Source organism: Garra rufa, chromosome 11, assembly GCF_049309525.1.
Source record: "Garra rufa chromosome 11, GarRuf1.0, whole genome shotgun sequence".
Lineage (NCBI taxonomy): Eukaryota > Metazoa > Chordata > Actinopteri > Cypriniformes > Cyprinidae > Garra > Garra rufa.
In genome coordinates this window covers 21,613,320-21,630,661 of record NC_133371.1, presented here as the reverse complement: position 1 = coordinate 21,630,661, position 17,342 = coordinate 21,613,320, and the positions used below count along the sequence as shown (strand labels likewise).

At 36.0% G+C, this 17,342-nt stretch overlaps 1 protein-coding gene across 2 annotated transcripts in view; it reads left to right on the top strand.

The window, feature by feature from the left end:
* The first annotated feature begins 469 nt into the window (after nucleotides 1-469).
* The window catches only part of plch1 (phospholipase C, eta 1), a 35,483-nt gene continuing 18,610 nt past the window's right edge, over nucleotides 470-17,342 (top strand). For both annotated transcript variants that reach the window (XM_073850641.1, XM_073850640.1), the window contains exons 1-5: nucleotides 470-663; nucleotides 738-858; nucleotides 3,128-3,299; nucleotides 10,565-10,672; nucleotides 14,854-15,015. In XM_073850641.1, the coding sequence (XP_073706742.1) occupies nucleotides 474-663; nucleotides 738-858; nucleotides 3,128-3,299; nucleotides 10,565-10,672; nucleotides 14,854-15,015 (753 nt within the window). In that variant the 5' untranslated portion in view covers nucleotides 470-473. The remainder of the gene's footprint in view (nucleotides 664-737; nucleotides 859-3,127; nucleotides 3,300-10,564; nucleotides 10,673-14,853; nucleotides 15,016-17,342) is intronic.

The following is a 17,342-nucleotide window of genomic DNA, read 5'->3' as shown; positions in this document are numbered from 1 at the left end:
GTCCTCATATTTTCCTGGCAGAGTTTATTGTTTGAGTTTGAAACCACTGATATTTTAGCAGTGCATCATTAATCATTTGACTAAAATTTAAGATTTTGAAAGACATGTTGCATGTTTTGTTTTTGGATTGTTTTGATTTTGTAGCACTACACTACCAGTCAAAAGTTTTTGAAAAAGATTTTTTATGTTTTTTGTTGTTGTTGTTTTTTAAGAGGTCTCTTCTGCTCACCAAGCCTGTATTTATTTGATTCTAAAATTCAGCTATTTTAAATAGTAAAACTATTTCAAAACTTTACTGTTTTTGCTGTACTTCGGATCAAACAAATGCAGGCTTGGTAAGCAGAAGAGACTTCTTTAAAAATCTTACTGTTCAAAAACTTTTGACTGGTAGTGTATATATTAAACAGCTTAAAGAAATTAAAAATGTCCAACAGTTTTTTGTCTGCTTTCACTATCTAGGGTTCACCAACTACATGCGGAGCCCAGTCTGTGATGTGTTCAACCCTCAGCACAACGAGGTCAATCAAGACATGGATCAGCCTCTGTGTAACTATTTCATAGCCTCTTCCCACAACACCTACCTGACTGGAGATCAGTTGCTATCCCATTCCAAGACGGACATGTATGCTTGGGTTCTGCAGGCTGGCTGCCGCTGTGTGGAGGGTAAGATAACACTTGTGAATATATATCGAATATATCTTATCCAGTGGTTGTAAATAAATTATTTTGTGTTACAGTGGACTGCTGGGATGGTCCAGATGGGGAGCCTATGGTCCAACACGGTTACACTCTGACCTCCAAGATCACTTTTAAATCTGTCATTGAGACCATCAACAAATACGCCTTTGTCAACAATGAGTGCGTACTTCTTTCTCTCTTGATTTTTTTCTCTCTGTTATCACACTCGTTTATGATCAGTCATTAGCTGATGTCAGGAAATAAATCATTTTCTTTGTAGCTTTTTAAAACTATCCCTGGTGGGCACAGCAAAGCCATTTATTGCTCATTTTAAACAGCCATATGTTCTCTTTTTAAAAGTTCTTTAAGTAATTTCACACTTAAGGAAAGGAATGGTACTTCGATATGCCATATGAGATAAGGGTTTTGTCAAAAGAGTGGTCTGGAGGAGCACAATGGGAACGACTGTAGTTTAATAGTTTGTAGTCTCCCAAAATTAATATTACTATTACGTCATTAGAACTATATATAAAACACACTTCTATATATATATATGCAGTTGAGGTCAAAAGTTTACATACACCTTGCAGAATCTGCAAAATGTTAATTATTTTAGCAAAATAAGAGGGATCATACAAAATGCATGTTATTTTTTTTTAGTACTAACCTGAGTACTAAGATATTTCACGTTTACATATAGTCCATAGATGAAAATAATAGTTGAATTTATAAAAAATACACTTGATTCTTATTACTGTGTTGTTATCTGTATGATGCACAGCTGTGTTAATGAACCCTTTTCAACAATGACTGTATGATTTTGATATCCATCTTTTCACACTGAGGACAACTGTAGGACTCATATGCAACTAATACAGAAGCTTCAAATGTTCACTGATGCTCCAGAAGGAAAAACGATGCATAGAGCCGGGGGGTGTAAACTTTTGAACAGAACGAAGATTTTTCTTATTTTTTTCATTTAGTACTACCATTCAGAAGGTACAGATGATACTTACGTGTTTCCTTCTGAAGCTGCAGTGAGCGTTTGAACTTTTTGTAATAGTTGCATATGAGTCCCTCAGTTGTCCTCAGTGTGAAAAGATGGATTTTAAAATCATGCAGTCTTTATTGGAAAGAGCTCGAATACACAAAAATGCCAAAACCCAAAGAATTTGTGGGAAAAGAAGAATTTTTCTGAAGAACAGCAGGCAAGCATTAAGAATCAAGTGTATGTAAACTTTTAAATGGGGACATTTTTATAAATTTCAACTATTATTTTCTCTTGCATTACAATACAAAACATTAAAATACAGCTTCATAATACAAAATTGCTTACTGCCTCCTAAAATACTGCATATTTCTGTAATCATCTCATGGGTGAATGTCATATGTGTCAGACTGCTGTCTGTTTTCATGTGTAATAGCCTGTTATCTCAAAAACAATTCAGATGGGCTTGTAGACCCTATGTTTGCTTTGTCTTCTTCATCTTACTATTACCAGATAAGGCACCCAGTGATGTGCATGACATAAAAATTATATTTGATTTGTTGTGGAAAATTGTTTTGTTTTTCACCGTGAGGATAAGCACAGTAATAATTGAGGGGAACTTTATGTACCAGTTCCTGGAAAGCTACCTGTCTATTTCTTTAACAGTGTTTTATCATTAAACAGCCACCTGTTTCAGCTAATGGCTGAACATAATGGAGCAAATGAGCCTTTTAGCACATGCACATCACATGCAAATTACACTCACCAAATCCCATGACACCTGCTGAGACAGCAGTGCTATCACTGTAGCCCTACAGGGCATCTTTTATCTTCCCATTTTCCTCTTTCAGATTCTGTTTTTTTTTTTTTTTTTTTTTTTCATGGTGTATTTGTGTGCAAGAGGAATGTCATTCATACTCCAGGGCTTTTAAATCTAGAGGGTTTCTCTGGTTTTTAGGTACCTGGCTTTCTGTGTACACCCTTTTGGTATGTAGCACATGCAGCCATCAATTCAAATATATTAATCTTGATTCAAAGATTTTTCAAAAGGTTTATCAGTAAACAAGGCACAAAGCGTGATTAAAAGAAAGATTTTTATATTGTAAAATCTGTGGTGTTTTCTTGCATGCTTCTGGAAACACCTTGTTAGAGCAATTGTTAGACTATGGAATGTTGACATCTCAGACTATGAAGTAAACAGAACAGCTAGACAGCAAGCAGCATGGAAAAGTAAAAAGAGAGACAGTCAAACAAAAGACGAAAAGGGAAAAGTGAGACAGCAAAAGAGAGAGAGAGCACATGACAGTGAAGATGAGTCAAGATGAAAGAAATACGGATAAAAGGTTAATGTCGGGGTAAGGCTCTGGAGGCAGGGAGCAGCTGCTGACTGTTCTAGCTGTTCCCTGGTTTGTGATTACTGTCACCCTCATCCTTTCTCTCTTCTGTCTCCTGCTGCGTCAGGTTCCCCGTGATCCTGTCCATAGAGAATCACTGCAGCATTCAGCAGCAGAAGAAGATAGCTCAGCACCTGAAAGAGATCTTCGGAGACAAGCTGGATGTGGGGGAGGCTCTGAACAAAGACCCCAAGCAGCTCCCCAGTCCGAACTCCTTGAAGGGAAAGATACTTATAAAGGTTGGTCATGAACCTGTCTTTACCTAAACCTCAAATCTTCAACTATTCTTTTCCTTTTTCTGCTTTTGTCCACTTTTTTTTGTTTTCTTTCTATCTTTTGTTAAAACCAACTTAAATTTCCACACTGGTTGAGCTAGTTAGTTTTGGTTTGGTGCTGGTCTAATTGGTCAACCTGTATAGTCTTGACTGAGTACAAAAATTACCAGTATGCGGGACTTCCAGATTTCCGACAAGTGAAACAAATCTTTTACATGATTTCAAAGTCACTTTTATAACAATAATATATCAGTAGAGCAAATGTATTAATACAAATATGAGGAACTGGAAATGGACCACAATTTAGAAAGTTTTTGTGTCAATTGTACTATATAGCAAGATTTAGTTATCCAGTTGGACAGACTTGTCGGAGGTTTTGCAAATTCACATTTTTATGGTGCTTGGCACTGAAAGACCAGCTAATAATGAAATTCTCATTCCGGTGGAAAAAAAAATGAAATGAACAGGGACAGTCAGAACGTGTAAAGGGAGAATGAGTGTTAGTTAAAGTGAAATGGGCTAGAGGATTGAAAGCTGAACTGTAATACAGAAGTGGAGGAGTAGGGTTAGCTGTCATTATCTCCATATGTGTAATTTTTTTTATCATATTTCCTATCATATATAATATTACCTGTTCCCTAACCCTAATGCCACCTCTAAACATAAAATAAAATATCTTCACAATCTTCTATAATGTGTTTTTACATACATCATGTTATATGTATCTTGGTGTCATTTAGTTAGCAGTTTGTGTCTGTAGATGATGATGTTGTAGAGCTTAAAGCTACAGTGTCTCTCTTCTATTTAAGTAAAAGTTTATAAATGTTTATGGCCAAAAGTAGCCATTGTGAATGGCCAGTATGTGACCTCTTCACAATAAAAAAAAGTGATTACAAAACATGGGATAGTTTTAATGTTTTTGTGGCTGGGCAGGTCTATAACAATATAGACTCTTAACCATATAGATCATAAATGTAATATCGCTGTCATATACTTTCCTAGTGGAAAAAAAGAAGAAAAGTTTTATTAACTGAACAGAGCTGGTCACACCACTTACAATTGTTTGCTAAAAATAAAGAGAGACAGAGACAGAGAGAGAGAGAAACATGACTGGTACGAAACCATTTACTAGTTGAAAGTCAAAATTTAACATTTTAAGAAGGATGTCAAGTACATGTTCAAAGTATTTTGGCTGTATGTGTAGTTGGAAGGTTAAGCCCTACAAAATTAATAATGAGGTAACTTTGAAAGGATTTAAAAACAAAAAAGACAAAATAATCCTGGTTTGGTTAATTACAGTGACAATGAATAAAGAACTCATAACTTGTACTTGATTTTGTAAATACTTTATTAGTGCATACACTGTAACCGATTTTTGTAATTTGAACAGTATTTTACTGTAATATCTACAGTAAGATACTGTAAAATGTATATACAGTATTTTACTGTAAACTGCAAAGGATTATGGGAAAATATATGATCACTACTGTAATTCTCCACTACTGTAAATCCGTTTACAGTAGTGAACTTGCCCGCGAAAAATTGACCAATGGCAAGGGAGATTTTTTTTTTCTCCTGTTGAGAGGAAGTGGCGGTAAAAAGGACAAAAGAGAAATGTTGCATCAATAACTGGACAAAAAGGTTAGTATATTATTTCTGTTTTATGAAAAACTGAACAATTTTAAATTGTTTTCACTTGTTAACAGCAAACTAACAATATTCATCGTGTTTTTCATGTCGGTAGCCTTTTTTTTCTGACTGACGGCCGGGGCGCCGCCATAACGGTGAAAACATGGACTGGTGAGTAAATTAAGGTGACCTATATTAGTCGAAATAAACTTTATTTAAACTGAGAAACACGTTTGTATATTCGGCTGCCCTTTAATGCAAGTTAGTTCGTCTGACGAGCACTTACTCAAGCTTAACAGCAAACTGAGGTGAAATACTGAGGTAAAGTGCGTTAAGCAACACCACTGTTTCTGTGGAGATTTTAAACTGTATTTTCAAGCCCTTCTTTTGTTTGTTATTTTCAAGTTTCTGGTCTGGATGTCGTCTGTAACGTCGGAGCGCGGAGGTGTATTTTGGATCTTCTTCTGTGAATGACTGCCATATATCGACGATAACATGAACTGGTAAGCTAATAATGTCAGTAAGCCGAAGTTGACAAACTTAACGTTAGTCACAGAGCAGCATAATATCTTTTAAACGCTGCCTCTTTATAGCTAGCAAGGTAATTCTCTTCAAATGATGTTTAAGTAAGAAATGTGTGTATGAATGTCGTATGTAACTTTATAGACGGTCCCTTCAGTGACAGGCGTGACATAAACAGCGCGCTAACATGAGACACTGAGGTAAAACTGAACACCGCGGTTAACTGCATCTTTTGTGTTTTATTTTCAAGTTTGTGGTCTCGTGGTCATGTCGTCTGCATCGGAGGTGTATTAGAGTCTTTTCTGGTGATTGCCGTCGTCGCGGTGCAAACAACAGGTGAGCTTCCCCTTTCATCAATTTAACTAAGTTAATGTTAACGTTACTAAATTAGCCAAATTAGCCACAGGCTGCTGTTCTCCACTGACTTGCAGAACAGGTTAACTTTTTAAAGAGAGTAACGAGCTAGCAATATATTAATATAGCAAGTTTTGCTAATAAATATTATAAATGTTTATTTTATTAAAAATGTAAATTTTATTACTGTACAGTAGTTGTCTTTTCTGATCATAAACTATAGTAACACTAAAAGGGTGTTGTGACACTGTCTGTTACAGGAGATTTCTCCAAGCACTTACTGGATGCTGACCATCAGGGGCAGAATCATCATACAGCCAGCTGTCCATTTTACAGACATGCAGAATAAGGTAACCTAAAACATATTTTGTTTTACATTGCATTTATTTACATTCATGCATTTTTCAGATGCTTTTATCCTAAGCAAGTTATATTGTATTTAAAGTACACATTTGTAAGGCATTTATTTCCTGGGAATGTTTTTATTACCATCAAGATTGAGTTTGCATGCGCATTAAAATTATTTCTATTAAACCAGCATTTAAACAGCAAAATGCAGCTGCTTCAGGTATCTTTAACTTACTGTAACCTTTAAATTCATAATAGCAATCTTACTGTCTGTCAATTTAGATTATTGTTACTGTAAAACAACAAATATAGATTTTTAATCATAGTAGGCCTATTATATGCACAGACTTTCTAGGAAACACACACCTGTTTAGAATGTTTATATGAACAGATTGGTTAGCATTTAGCATGGTCTGTGGCAGACTTTACTAAGTGTCAGGGCAACAAAATTCAATAAACAAGAATGTAATATTAAGTGATTTAAAGGAGAACTCCGGTGTGATTTTGACCTAAAGTGTATTGAATCATGATACCGACTGTAAACGTACCTTGCATATCTCATCTCGTCTTGTCCACTGCAGTCCGAAATCTGGGGTCAGTTATCCGATGCTCACAACAGGTTGTCAATGAGAGTCAATAGGGCATCGAAGAAGCCATGTAAATAAATCACTGTTTTACGCCATTTACGAGGCACAAAGTAGCTCCACACTTCATTGGTAGACTTCCAAGGGCCCTGACATTTAAAACGAGACATTGAGAACTCAGAAAAAGCACCGGGAGTTTATTTACAAGTAGATTTATACAGACAGTAACTGCAAGAAGTTTAGCGGCCGCCACCATCTTAAATTTAGTCACGATAAGTCGAGTGTCGAGCACGAAGGAAACTACAACCTGATAAGTTGATAACCTGATAAATTCCTTGGTGCTCGACACTCGACTTATCGTGACTAAATTTAAGATGGCGGCGGCCGGATTTTTTCTTGCAGGAACTGTCTGTATAAATCTTCTCGTAAATAAACTACCGGTGCTTTTTCTGAGTTCTCAATGTCTCGTTTTAAATGTCAGGGCCCTTGGAAGTCTACCAATGAAGTGTGGAGCTACTTTGTGCCTCGTAAATGGCGTAAAACAGTGATTTATTTACATGGCTTCTTCGATGCCCTGTTGACTCTCATTGACAACCTGTTGTGAGCATCGGATAACTGACCCCAGATTTCGGACTGCAGTGGACAAGACGAGATGAGATATGCAAGGTACGTTCACACTCGGTATCATGATTCAATACACTGTAGGTCAAAATCACACCGGAGTTCTCCTTTAAATCAAGAAGAAAATATTGTCTTTTTGCTCCATTTAGTAAAAACGGTTCTTAACAAAGCCATGTTGTGCATCTCTGCACACAGCAGTGTTTCATTACTGAATGAATTTACCTTTTTTAAACACCTAGAATCAGTGACTTACTGACCCATTCATAAAATTCTTTATAAAAAATTTCAAGAAAAAGTTTCTTCAGTTTTTTTTCTTACTACTGCGTTCGTATGTAGTATATCATTTTTTTTTTTAAATGCATACAGCACCAAGTTTGACAGTTGAGGCAAATTCTTTAAACAATGTTTTTCTTGTGCTTGCAGGTTTGTTCAGACAGTCAACCTTTGTGGCAGCAAATGCATTGACAGTCACAGATCAGATGGACTTCTGGAAAGAGGGTGCAAACAGCAAGCATCAGCCTGAATCCCATTCTGCCGTTTCTCATCAGAGAGCTTGTCAACTTTGACTCAAAACTACTAAAATTTAACACAACACAAACACATTTTTACTGTATGATTTTATTTTATTTACACTACCAGACAAAGCTTTTGAACAGTAAGATTTTAAATGTTTTTAAAGAAGGTCTCTTCTGCTCACTAAGCCTGCATTCATTTGGTCCAAAGTACAGCAAAAACAATACACTTTTGAACCATTTTTATTATTTAAAATAACTGTTTTCTTTTTGAATATATTTTAAAATGTAATTTATTGCTGTGATCAAACCTTAATTTTTAGCATCATTACTGCAGTCACATGATCCTTCAGAAATCATTCTAATAATTTGATTGTCTGCTCAAAAACTATTATTATGATGTTGCTGAAATTATTATAATGCTAAAAACAGTGGAGTACATTTTTTTTCAGGTTTCTTTGATGAATAGAAAGTTCAGATAAACAGCATTTATCTGAAACAGAAATAGTTTGTAACATTATGAATGTCTTTATTATCACTTTTGATCAATTTAAATCATCCTTGCTAAATAATATCTTTCTATTCATCAAAGAATCCTGAAAAATCTAAAAATTAAATAATGTTTATCAGCATACTAGAATGATTTCTGAAGGATCATGTGATACTGAAGACGAGTAATGATGCTGAAAATTCAGCTTTGATCAAAGGAATAAATTAAATTTGGATCAAATTAATGCAGGCTTGGTAAGCAGAAGAGAATACTTTAAAAAATCTTAGTGTTCAAAAACTTATGACTGGTAGTGTACTTACTTATTTTTGCTTTTCAGTATGTGTATGTTTGCCATGATACAAAGTCTCTGTACTTTTAAAAAGAAAATGTTCAACAATTAAAAAGAATATTATCAGAACTAATGCTTATGAGTTATTGTGATTTTTATGGGGTTGGGGTGGTAAAAATCTTGAATTACAGTGCTGTAGGTTAATTGGATTGTTTTTACAGGTAAAAAATGTTTAAAATAAATGAAAATAAACTCTATAGTACTGATACTGTAATTGAAAATACAGTAAAAATACTGTAATTGAAGATACAGTAAAAACACTGTAAATGAAATTACAGTAAAAATACTGTAAATGAAATTACAGTAAAAATACTTTAAATGAAATTACTGTAAAAATACTGTAAATGAAATTACAGTAAAGACCTTTTAGTACTGTAAATGCACTTACAGTATTAATACTGTAAACATTTTTACAGTAACTTACTGGCATCCAGCTGCCAGTAAGTTACTGTAAAATTTACAGCAAACTTTTTACAGTGTACTTATGAAGTGTTACCCTCTCAAGCTCTGAAAATGTTCATACTGCTCAGTACTATATTCTGAAGTTATACAATAACTTTCAGTTTCACACATGGGTATTTTTAAAGTTTTTGCATCAAGATGTATCATGACTGGTGTGACATCAGTAACATCAAAAAACACTTTTTGAGTGTAAAGTGTAAAGTTTGAATATATGCATAATAAATAATGCCATAAACGTTGGTCTTTCCCCACATAAAGCTATTATTTGGCTTCAGAGGACAAAGAATGTTTGGACATCTTTAAAAGGTGTTTTTGATCTTTTTAGACCTTGAGATCACATGCGCTGAGACATTTTATAAGTAAATGATGATGGAATTTTAATTTTAGCTAAACTATTTCTTCAAGGGTATAATGGGATGACAGGTGGTCAGTCAGATGAGAAGAGGGTATTGCTTTGTGTAAATACGGACGTCACTGTGCCAGCAAGGAGCTTGGCATTAGTAAAACAGGTCAAGACAGATGGCACTGCCAGCCTGCTACTCTACAGGACCCTCCCAGTTGAGCAAACAATGACGGCAGACTCTTAAACCCAGCAGGGATTCTTTGTGATTGGAGCACACTTGAGTAAATCTCCCCATACTCAAACATGGGTCTCCTTTGATTACACACACACACTTAAACATGTCACAATGTCAGCTCTCTCTGCCAGACGAGAGCACTCATCCTGTGCTCCTGCAAACTCTAGAGGTCAAAAGCATGGGATTGATTTTCCCTCCATCTTGTCCCTCCACCAGCAACTCTTATTTCCCACAAGCCCTCACACAAATGTGTTTGTGAGAAAGACTGACAGACAAAGAGGAGTCAAGGGTCTGTGTTTGGAGATTTACAGGTTTAATGACCCTTAAATTGGTTTCAATGCTCTGAAGTGTCTAAGACACTGTTTATCCTCAGGCTAAGATATTCAGTGCATTGTGGGTCATTGGCTTGGACCCCACTGCTGTAAATGGTTTGAATAACAGGTGGAAGTGAGATTTGTATCTTATCGGGAATGAAACTACAGGGTAACTGACTCAAACTAAAACATTACATTTCAGGCTTCCTAGAAAGAAAATGTTACTTCATTGGCCTTAGAACTGCATGCTACACTTTTCTTTCACCTGTGGCCAGAAGTCATTAGTATGGATTCAGTTCTAGTATCAATATCTGAGGTGCTGTGTCAACACACAGACTCTAAGGTGCTGTCGATAGTTTAAAGAGAGGTGAAACACTATCTAATCCTCAATAATGGTGTTGTTTGCTGACAAATACTGTAAAAAGAGGATTATGGAAGCATTCATTCCATCTGTTGTTGTCTATAGGGGAAGCGTCTTCCTCCGTACTTGTCTGCGGATGCTGAAGAGGGTGAGGTATCTGATGATGACAGTGCTGATGAGATTGAAGATGACTTCAAGCTGAAGAATAGCACGGTAAGACTAACTGTAACACACACCGATCAGGATTGAGCACAGTGACTGATCACTAACACACATACAGTTGAGGTCAAAAGTTTATGTACACCTTGCAGAATCTGCAAAATGTTAAATATTTTACCAAAATAAGAGTGATCTTACAAAATGCATGTTATTTTTGACCTGAATAAGATATTTTACATAAAAGAGGTTTATGTTTGTCCTAAACAGTTAAACTGCATGTTGTTCTTCATAAAAATCCATCATGTCCCACAAATTCTTTGGTTTTCCAGCATTTTTATGTATTTGAACCCCTTCCAACAATGACTGTATGATATTGAGATCTATCTTTTCACACTGAGGACAACTACACTCACTGATGCTCCAGAAGGAAAACCCAAGCATTGGGGTGAAAAATTTTGAACAGAATGGAGATGTGTATATTTTTCTTATTTGCCTGAATATCATATTTTTTCATTTAGTACTGCCCATCCAAAGCTACAGAAGATAGTTACATGTTTCCCAGAAGACAAAATAAGTTAAATTTACTCATGATTTTCAAATTCTAAAAGTCAAGGCTCAATGCATGGTTTTTCCTTCTGGAGTGTCAGTGAGCATTTGAAACTCAGTTGTCTTCAGTGTGAAAAGATGGATCTCCCCATTTCTAGCCCTGGCTGTGGATCATTCAGGTAAGAACACAGTATTAAGAATCATGGGGATGTAAACTTTTGAATGGGGTCATTTTTATAAATGGAACTATTATTTTCTTTATGGACTACCTGCATCATACAACAACATCTTTTATGTGAAATATCTTATTCAGGTCAGTACTAAATAAACAATAACATTCATTTTGTATGATCCTACTTATTTTGGTAAAGTAATCACCATTTGGCAAATTCTGTAGACTTTTGACTTTTTGACCTTAGAAAATTAAGCATATACATAAAGCCAAATAGGAAATAAAACAGTTATTGAATAAACATGTGTCCTATTCTGTGACCTAAACACCTGAAACTTTGGTGTCTCATATTTTAGAGCAGTCAGTACAATTTTGGAAAGAAATCAATCAAATCTGTATGTTTGTGAAAATATTCAGATGTAACCCCCTTTGTAATAGTTAACATTTTCATAAGTAACTATAATTTAATTACACATTTTGTCCCAGCAACTGTAACAGATTACATTACTTGTAGTACTTGACACTTAAGAACAGTAAGTAATAAGGTAGTTTAATGGCACAACATATGATAAATGAAAAAAAAAAAAAAAATAATAATAATAATAAATACATAAATAAATAAAAAATCCTCTTGTGTGGCTCCCCTCTTTCATTTTGCCTCCAGGCAAGTGCTAAATGACTCTAATCTGTCTGTACATTGATATTGTATGTATCAGTGTAAATCCAAATCGCAAAATGCTACACAAATACCTTCCTAGAATTACCAATAAGCTCATGTTGCACTTTTAAATGTTACATTTTTCACTTTGCCACTACTCAAGCTGTTGTTTCACTTTCTCCATGTGCTGCTATGCCACCTTCTTTTCACACATTATCACCTCCTCTGCATCTCTCTATGTCTCTCCACTTTCTATGAAAATCTCGCAGTTTTGATGGAGCCAGTATTTTGTCTGGCTGCTTCCTCACACCATTCTGGCTCAGAGTGAGCTGTTGGTGTCAGTCTCTAAAAGCCGATCAATCACAGCCCGAACCCCTGGCGAGCTTCTGTTTGTGTGGAAACACCTCTATATAGGCAGCTGAAAGTCTTTGTTGGACAACATGGCCATTTGCCAAGAGATCCATCCAGCAGCACTGCCATTATCAGAACTCATTTGCAATCAGTCCGGCGACAATTTTGTCCATATTTTGATGCTGAAATGGATATTTTCCCAGACCTATTTATTAACAACAAATTGGTTTCCTAGTTAAGTGCTTTTTGTCTTCTTGAATAAAGAATGCTTTAATAGCACTTTAATGTACCCTTGCAAAATATTCATATTGTTTTGTTAGGAGTAATTAATGTTTAATGATCCACTCAGACAAGTCATTGCTGGGAGCCAATTAAAGGTTTCTATGCTTCATCTCATTACATGCCTACTTAAACGTGTTAGGGAATGCAAGAAACATGCTGCCCCTACTGTAAGTTGAAGACCATTATGGCTGTTTTTTTCTGAGGAGAGATTTGAAATCAATTTACCTGATCAAAAAAGAGAACAAATTCAATCAAAAACAAAACAAAACCTCTTTCTTGCATAATTGGCTTTTATAATATGCAGGACTCATCCTTTATTGCTCTCTCAAATCAGTATGCCAGGCTTTGATTTTTAATAAAATGACTCATGAATAGCCATTGAAATGAAGAGACACACATGAAATGAACACACATCGCTTAGGCCTCTTTGACACTTCACAAGCAGTGCATATTTATTTTAGTACTCATAATAAAAAGTTACAGAATTCCTGCTATTATGCCATTTTTAAGATCCCTAATATTGTTTTGGGAGTCTACAATAGGTTTACATTCTGTACATGCAAGATCAAACAGCGCTTTTGTTTTCTCAAAATATGCACTTAATGTCACCTCATTTTTTTAGTGATTCTCAACTGATTCATTAGTAGGAGTTCAAAGAGGAGAGGAGTTCAGTCTCTCAAAGCCCCTCCTTTCCCTGAGCCTACTCTGTTCTGATTGGTCACATGGCTCAGTCTATTTTGATTGGTCTACCGCTTATAGCGCATGCCAGAAACAATATGTGTTACCCTGTGACGTGTAGACATCTTGAAAGTGGAATTCGAATTACTAACGACTCATTCAGGCTATTCAGAGTAGATTTTTATTTTGGGAGACAATAACTTTTTTTTTATCGTGCACTTTCTGCTTTAGAACTTTGCAGATTGTTTACATTCACACACAGCTACATTACACACTGCATGAGAGGTAGTATTCGGTAGTAAATGGCATAATAGGGGTGCTTTAAAGTGTCCAGATGAATGATTTATGGTGATTTACATGTGCTTTAGTATGTTAGTCAAAAGCATCAAAATAAGTGTACTTCTTTACAGCCTGACAAAAGATTATTAAAGCCTAATTCTTTAAAATTAGACATTATTATAAAGTGCACTTTTTAAAAGTGTACTTAAGTGTTATTACTGTAAAGGATTAGTTCACTTCCAGAACAAAAATTAACAGATAATTCACTCACCCCCTTGTCATCCAAAATTTTCATGTTTTTCTTTCTTCAGTCATAAAGAAATTGTTTTTTGAGGAAAACATTTCAGGAATGTTCTTTATATTGTGGACTTCTATGGTGCCCATGAGTTTAAACTTCCAAAATGCATTTTAAATGCAACTTCAAAGGGTTCTAAACGATCCCAGCCAAGAAAGTAGGGTCTTATCTAACAAAACGATTGGTTATTTTCTAAAAAAAAATGTACAATTTATATACTTTTTAACCTCAAATGCTCGTCGTGTCTAGCTCTCCGATGCACATGGATACTCTGTGCACTCCAGTTCAATACAGTTAGGGTATGTCGAAAAACTCCCATCTCATTTTCTCCTCCAACTTGAAAAACGCCCTACATCGCTGCAGAGGTACCGACCCAGTGTTTACAAAGTAAATGTGCAAAGAATGTCAAACGCCCTTTACAAAAAAGGTAAAAGACCGATATAGGATGATTTTGAAGTTTGAGGAGAAAATGAGATTGGAGTTTTTTGACATACCCTTACTGTCTTGAACTGGAGTGCACAGAGTACGCATGTGCATCGCAGAGCTAGACAAGATGAGCATTTGTGGTTAAAAAAGTGTATAAACTGTCCATTTAAAAAAAAAAAAAAAAATCATTTCTCAAGATAAGACCCTTCTTCCTCGGCTGGGATCTTTCCCTTTGAAGCTGAATTTAAATTGCGTTTTTGAAGTACAAACTTACAGGCACCATAAAAATCCACTATATGGAGAAAATGTCCTGAAATGTTTTCCTCAAAAAACATAATCTCTTTATGAATGAGGAAAGAAAGACATGAACATCTTGGATGACAAGGGGGTGAGTAAATTATCCGTAAATTTTTGTTCTGGAAGTGAACTAATCTTTTAAGCACACTTAAGTGGACTTTTATTTCATTAATATTATATAATCTGCAGGTACAGCTTTTTAAGTAATTTATAAGCTGCATTTTTTGACACCCTACTTTTTTGCATTTCAGTCCAATGGGCCCAGTCAGCACCAGGTGGAGTCCCACATCCGGAAGAAACTAGACTCACTGATGAAAGAGTCACAGATCGGGGACAAAGAGGACACAGACAGTTTCTCTATCCGAGCGCTGCTCCGTGCCACCCATGAAGGCCTCCAAAGAAACCTGCGCAAGGTAAAGTAGCTTTAACTATGATTCTACATTCACAAGTAAGTGTGGCCTCCAAATTCTGTGAATGATATAATGATGCAAGAAGCTGTACTTAAATAAAACAAAAAGCCACTACTAAAGCAGTCAGCTCTAAAGAAAGAAAGAAAAATGGAAAAAGAATTAGAATACCTAATCAGTGCGCACACATTAGTCTTGCAATCCAGAAAAAGACATGGAGCATCCCTTAATTAGCATTCGTTCTGCCTCTTTTCTTGCCCTATTATTAGACTTGCACTCTCTAAACATTCATTTTGATGTGCCGTTTATAATGCACAGAGGGATTTTCTCTCCCCTCCAGTATTCCTGCATAATGTTTTTGAAAAAAAAAAAGAAAAAAATAGAGAACTGTTGAGCGAGCGCTGAAATTAAGAGTCTGTCTGGAGATGATTTTAAATCAATGTTATCTTAATTTTATGCATCACTGCATGTAAAAACGTCTCTCTAACCATGCATGTCCACAAATACTCATTTGAACAGATTTTGTCAGTTGACTGTTTAAGTTAGAATTACATACATTTTAAAGAAACAGTTCAGTCAAAACTGGGAATGTCATTCCATACCCATTATTTTCTTTTTACAGAAACACACATTTTTTGTAGAATGATAATGCTACTCTTTTGTATTCAGTGAAAATAGACAGTGGCCACAGGATATTACCTGTTCCTCACACAAGGATATTTTTGATGGAATTGTAATATAGTACATGGTTAGGGCTTTTGTAGGCGTCCAACCTGATCTCATGATGAAAACATACCTGTGGGAACTTTTTCGCAAGACATGAAATACGTATCGCTATGTACGCTCCGTGTAGTGCTTAAAGAGTGTTCGTTTTTTTCCTTGAAGCAGATGAATGTACAAATTGTACATTTTATGTGACATTGGTTTTGAACGTGTCACTTCAGCTCTGACTTGAAATGTCCGTTAAGTGGTGCTATAACTCAAATTCTCTGTGACACCATCTGCACTACACCTAAACTTACCCGATAGTTAAACAAAAGCGAATGTGATCTAAAAATGCAATCACAAGCATGCCGTTTTTTGATCTCTCATCTTTCAGTTCTTTAATCATGAGTCATGGTTTTCATGGGATTTGTACCCAAGGATTCTGCATTTTAAGTCCAATTCCATGCGGGCTGAGCTTCCGAGCAAGCTTGTTTCTTCGGAAAGCGAAACATACAGAGCTGTAACTCTGTATAACTGTGTACAAAAACGATTACAAGTGCTCGCTGTTTTACCGCCTCTAGTGTTAATTTCTTTTGGAAATTGCAGTGATATGTACTTATTGGTATGTATTTCGCGTCTTGCGGAAAATCTCCCACAGATACGTTTATTTCATGATATCAGGTAGGAAAAATCAATGAATCGTGGATCAATTGTGAGATTTTCCACTGCATTGCGATTCTTTCTGGAATCTTTTAAGTGAAAATGAAAGTGAAAGTCGTGACGTATTGTCAAGTATGGTGACCCATACTCGAAATTGGCCCTCTGCATTTAACCCATCCAAGTGCACACACACAGCAGTGAGAAGTGAACAAACACACGCACACACACACACACACACACACACACACACACACACTGTGAACACACACCGGAGAAGCGGGCAGCCATTGATCCAGCGCCCAGGGAGCAACTGGGGGTTCAGTGCCTTGCTCAAGGGCACTTCAGTCATGGTATTGAAGGTGGAAAGAGCACTGTTCATTCACAATCCCCACCTTCAATTCCTGCCGGTGTGGGAATCGAACCCAGCCCAACACTCTCACCATTAGGCCATGGCTGCCCCCAAAATCGATTCAGAACTTAGTTTTTTAAGAGCAGATGACGCTTTAATCTAGATTTTAACCACACTTTCAAATGTTCACAAAGAAGAGCGCTGAAGAACTTCGTGTAATTCATATAATTGCGGTTAAGGCTAGATGGGATACAGCTGCGGCTACTGGGCATACGTGCATCAATATTGCATAATTTTTGTCACTCTGAACAACAATAAATACTGTATTTGCATTTTTGTGGTTAGGTTTAGGTTTGGGGTAGGTGTATATGTTAATAAAGCACAATCTAATAGGTAGCAAATTTAATTTATTGCTACTTTCCAACCGCAGCTGTATCCCTGCTAGCCACAATTGACAGTTCAGAATGCCTTTATGATGCAAGATTAATGTACACACAGCCCACTATGAAGACCCTTGTAATTCGCTTCAACCTTTTCTAACTTTTTGAATGATTATTTTCGGTTCAAGTGCGTGTAAGGAATTGGAAGCAAGACTATGGCTTTTTCTAAAGGATGCAGT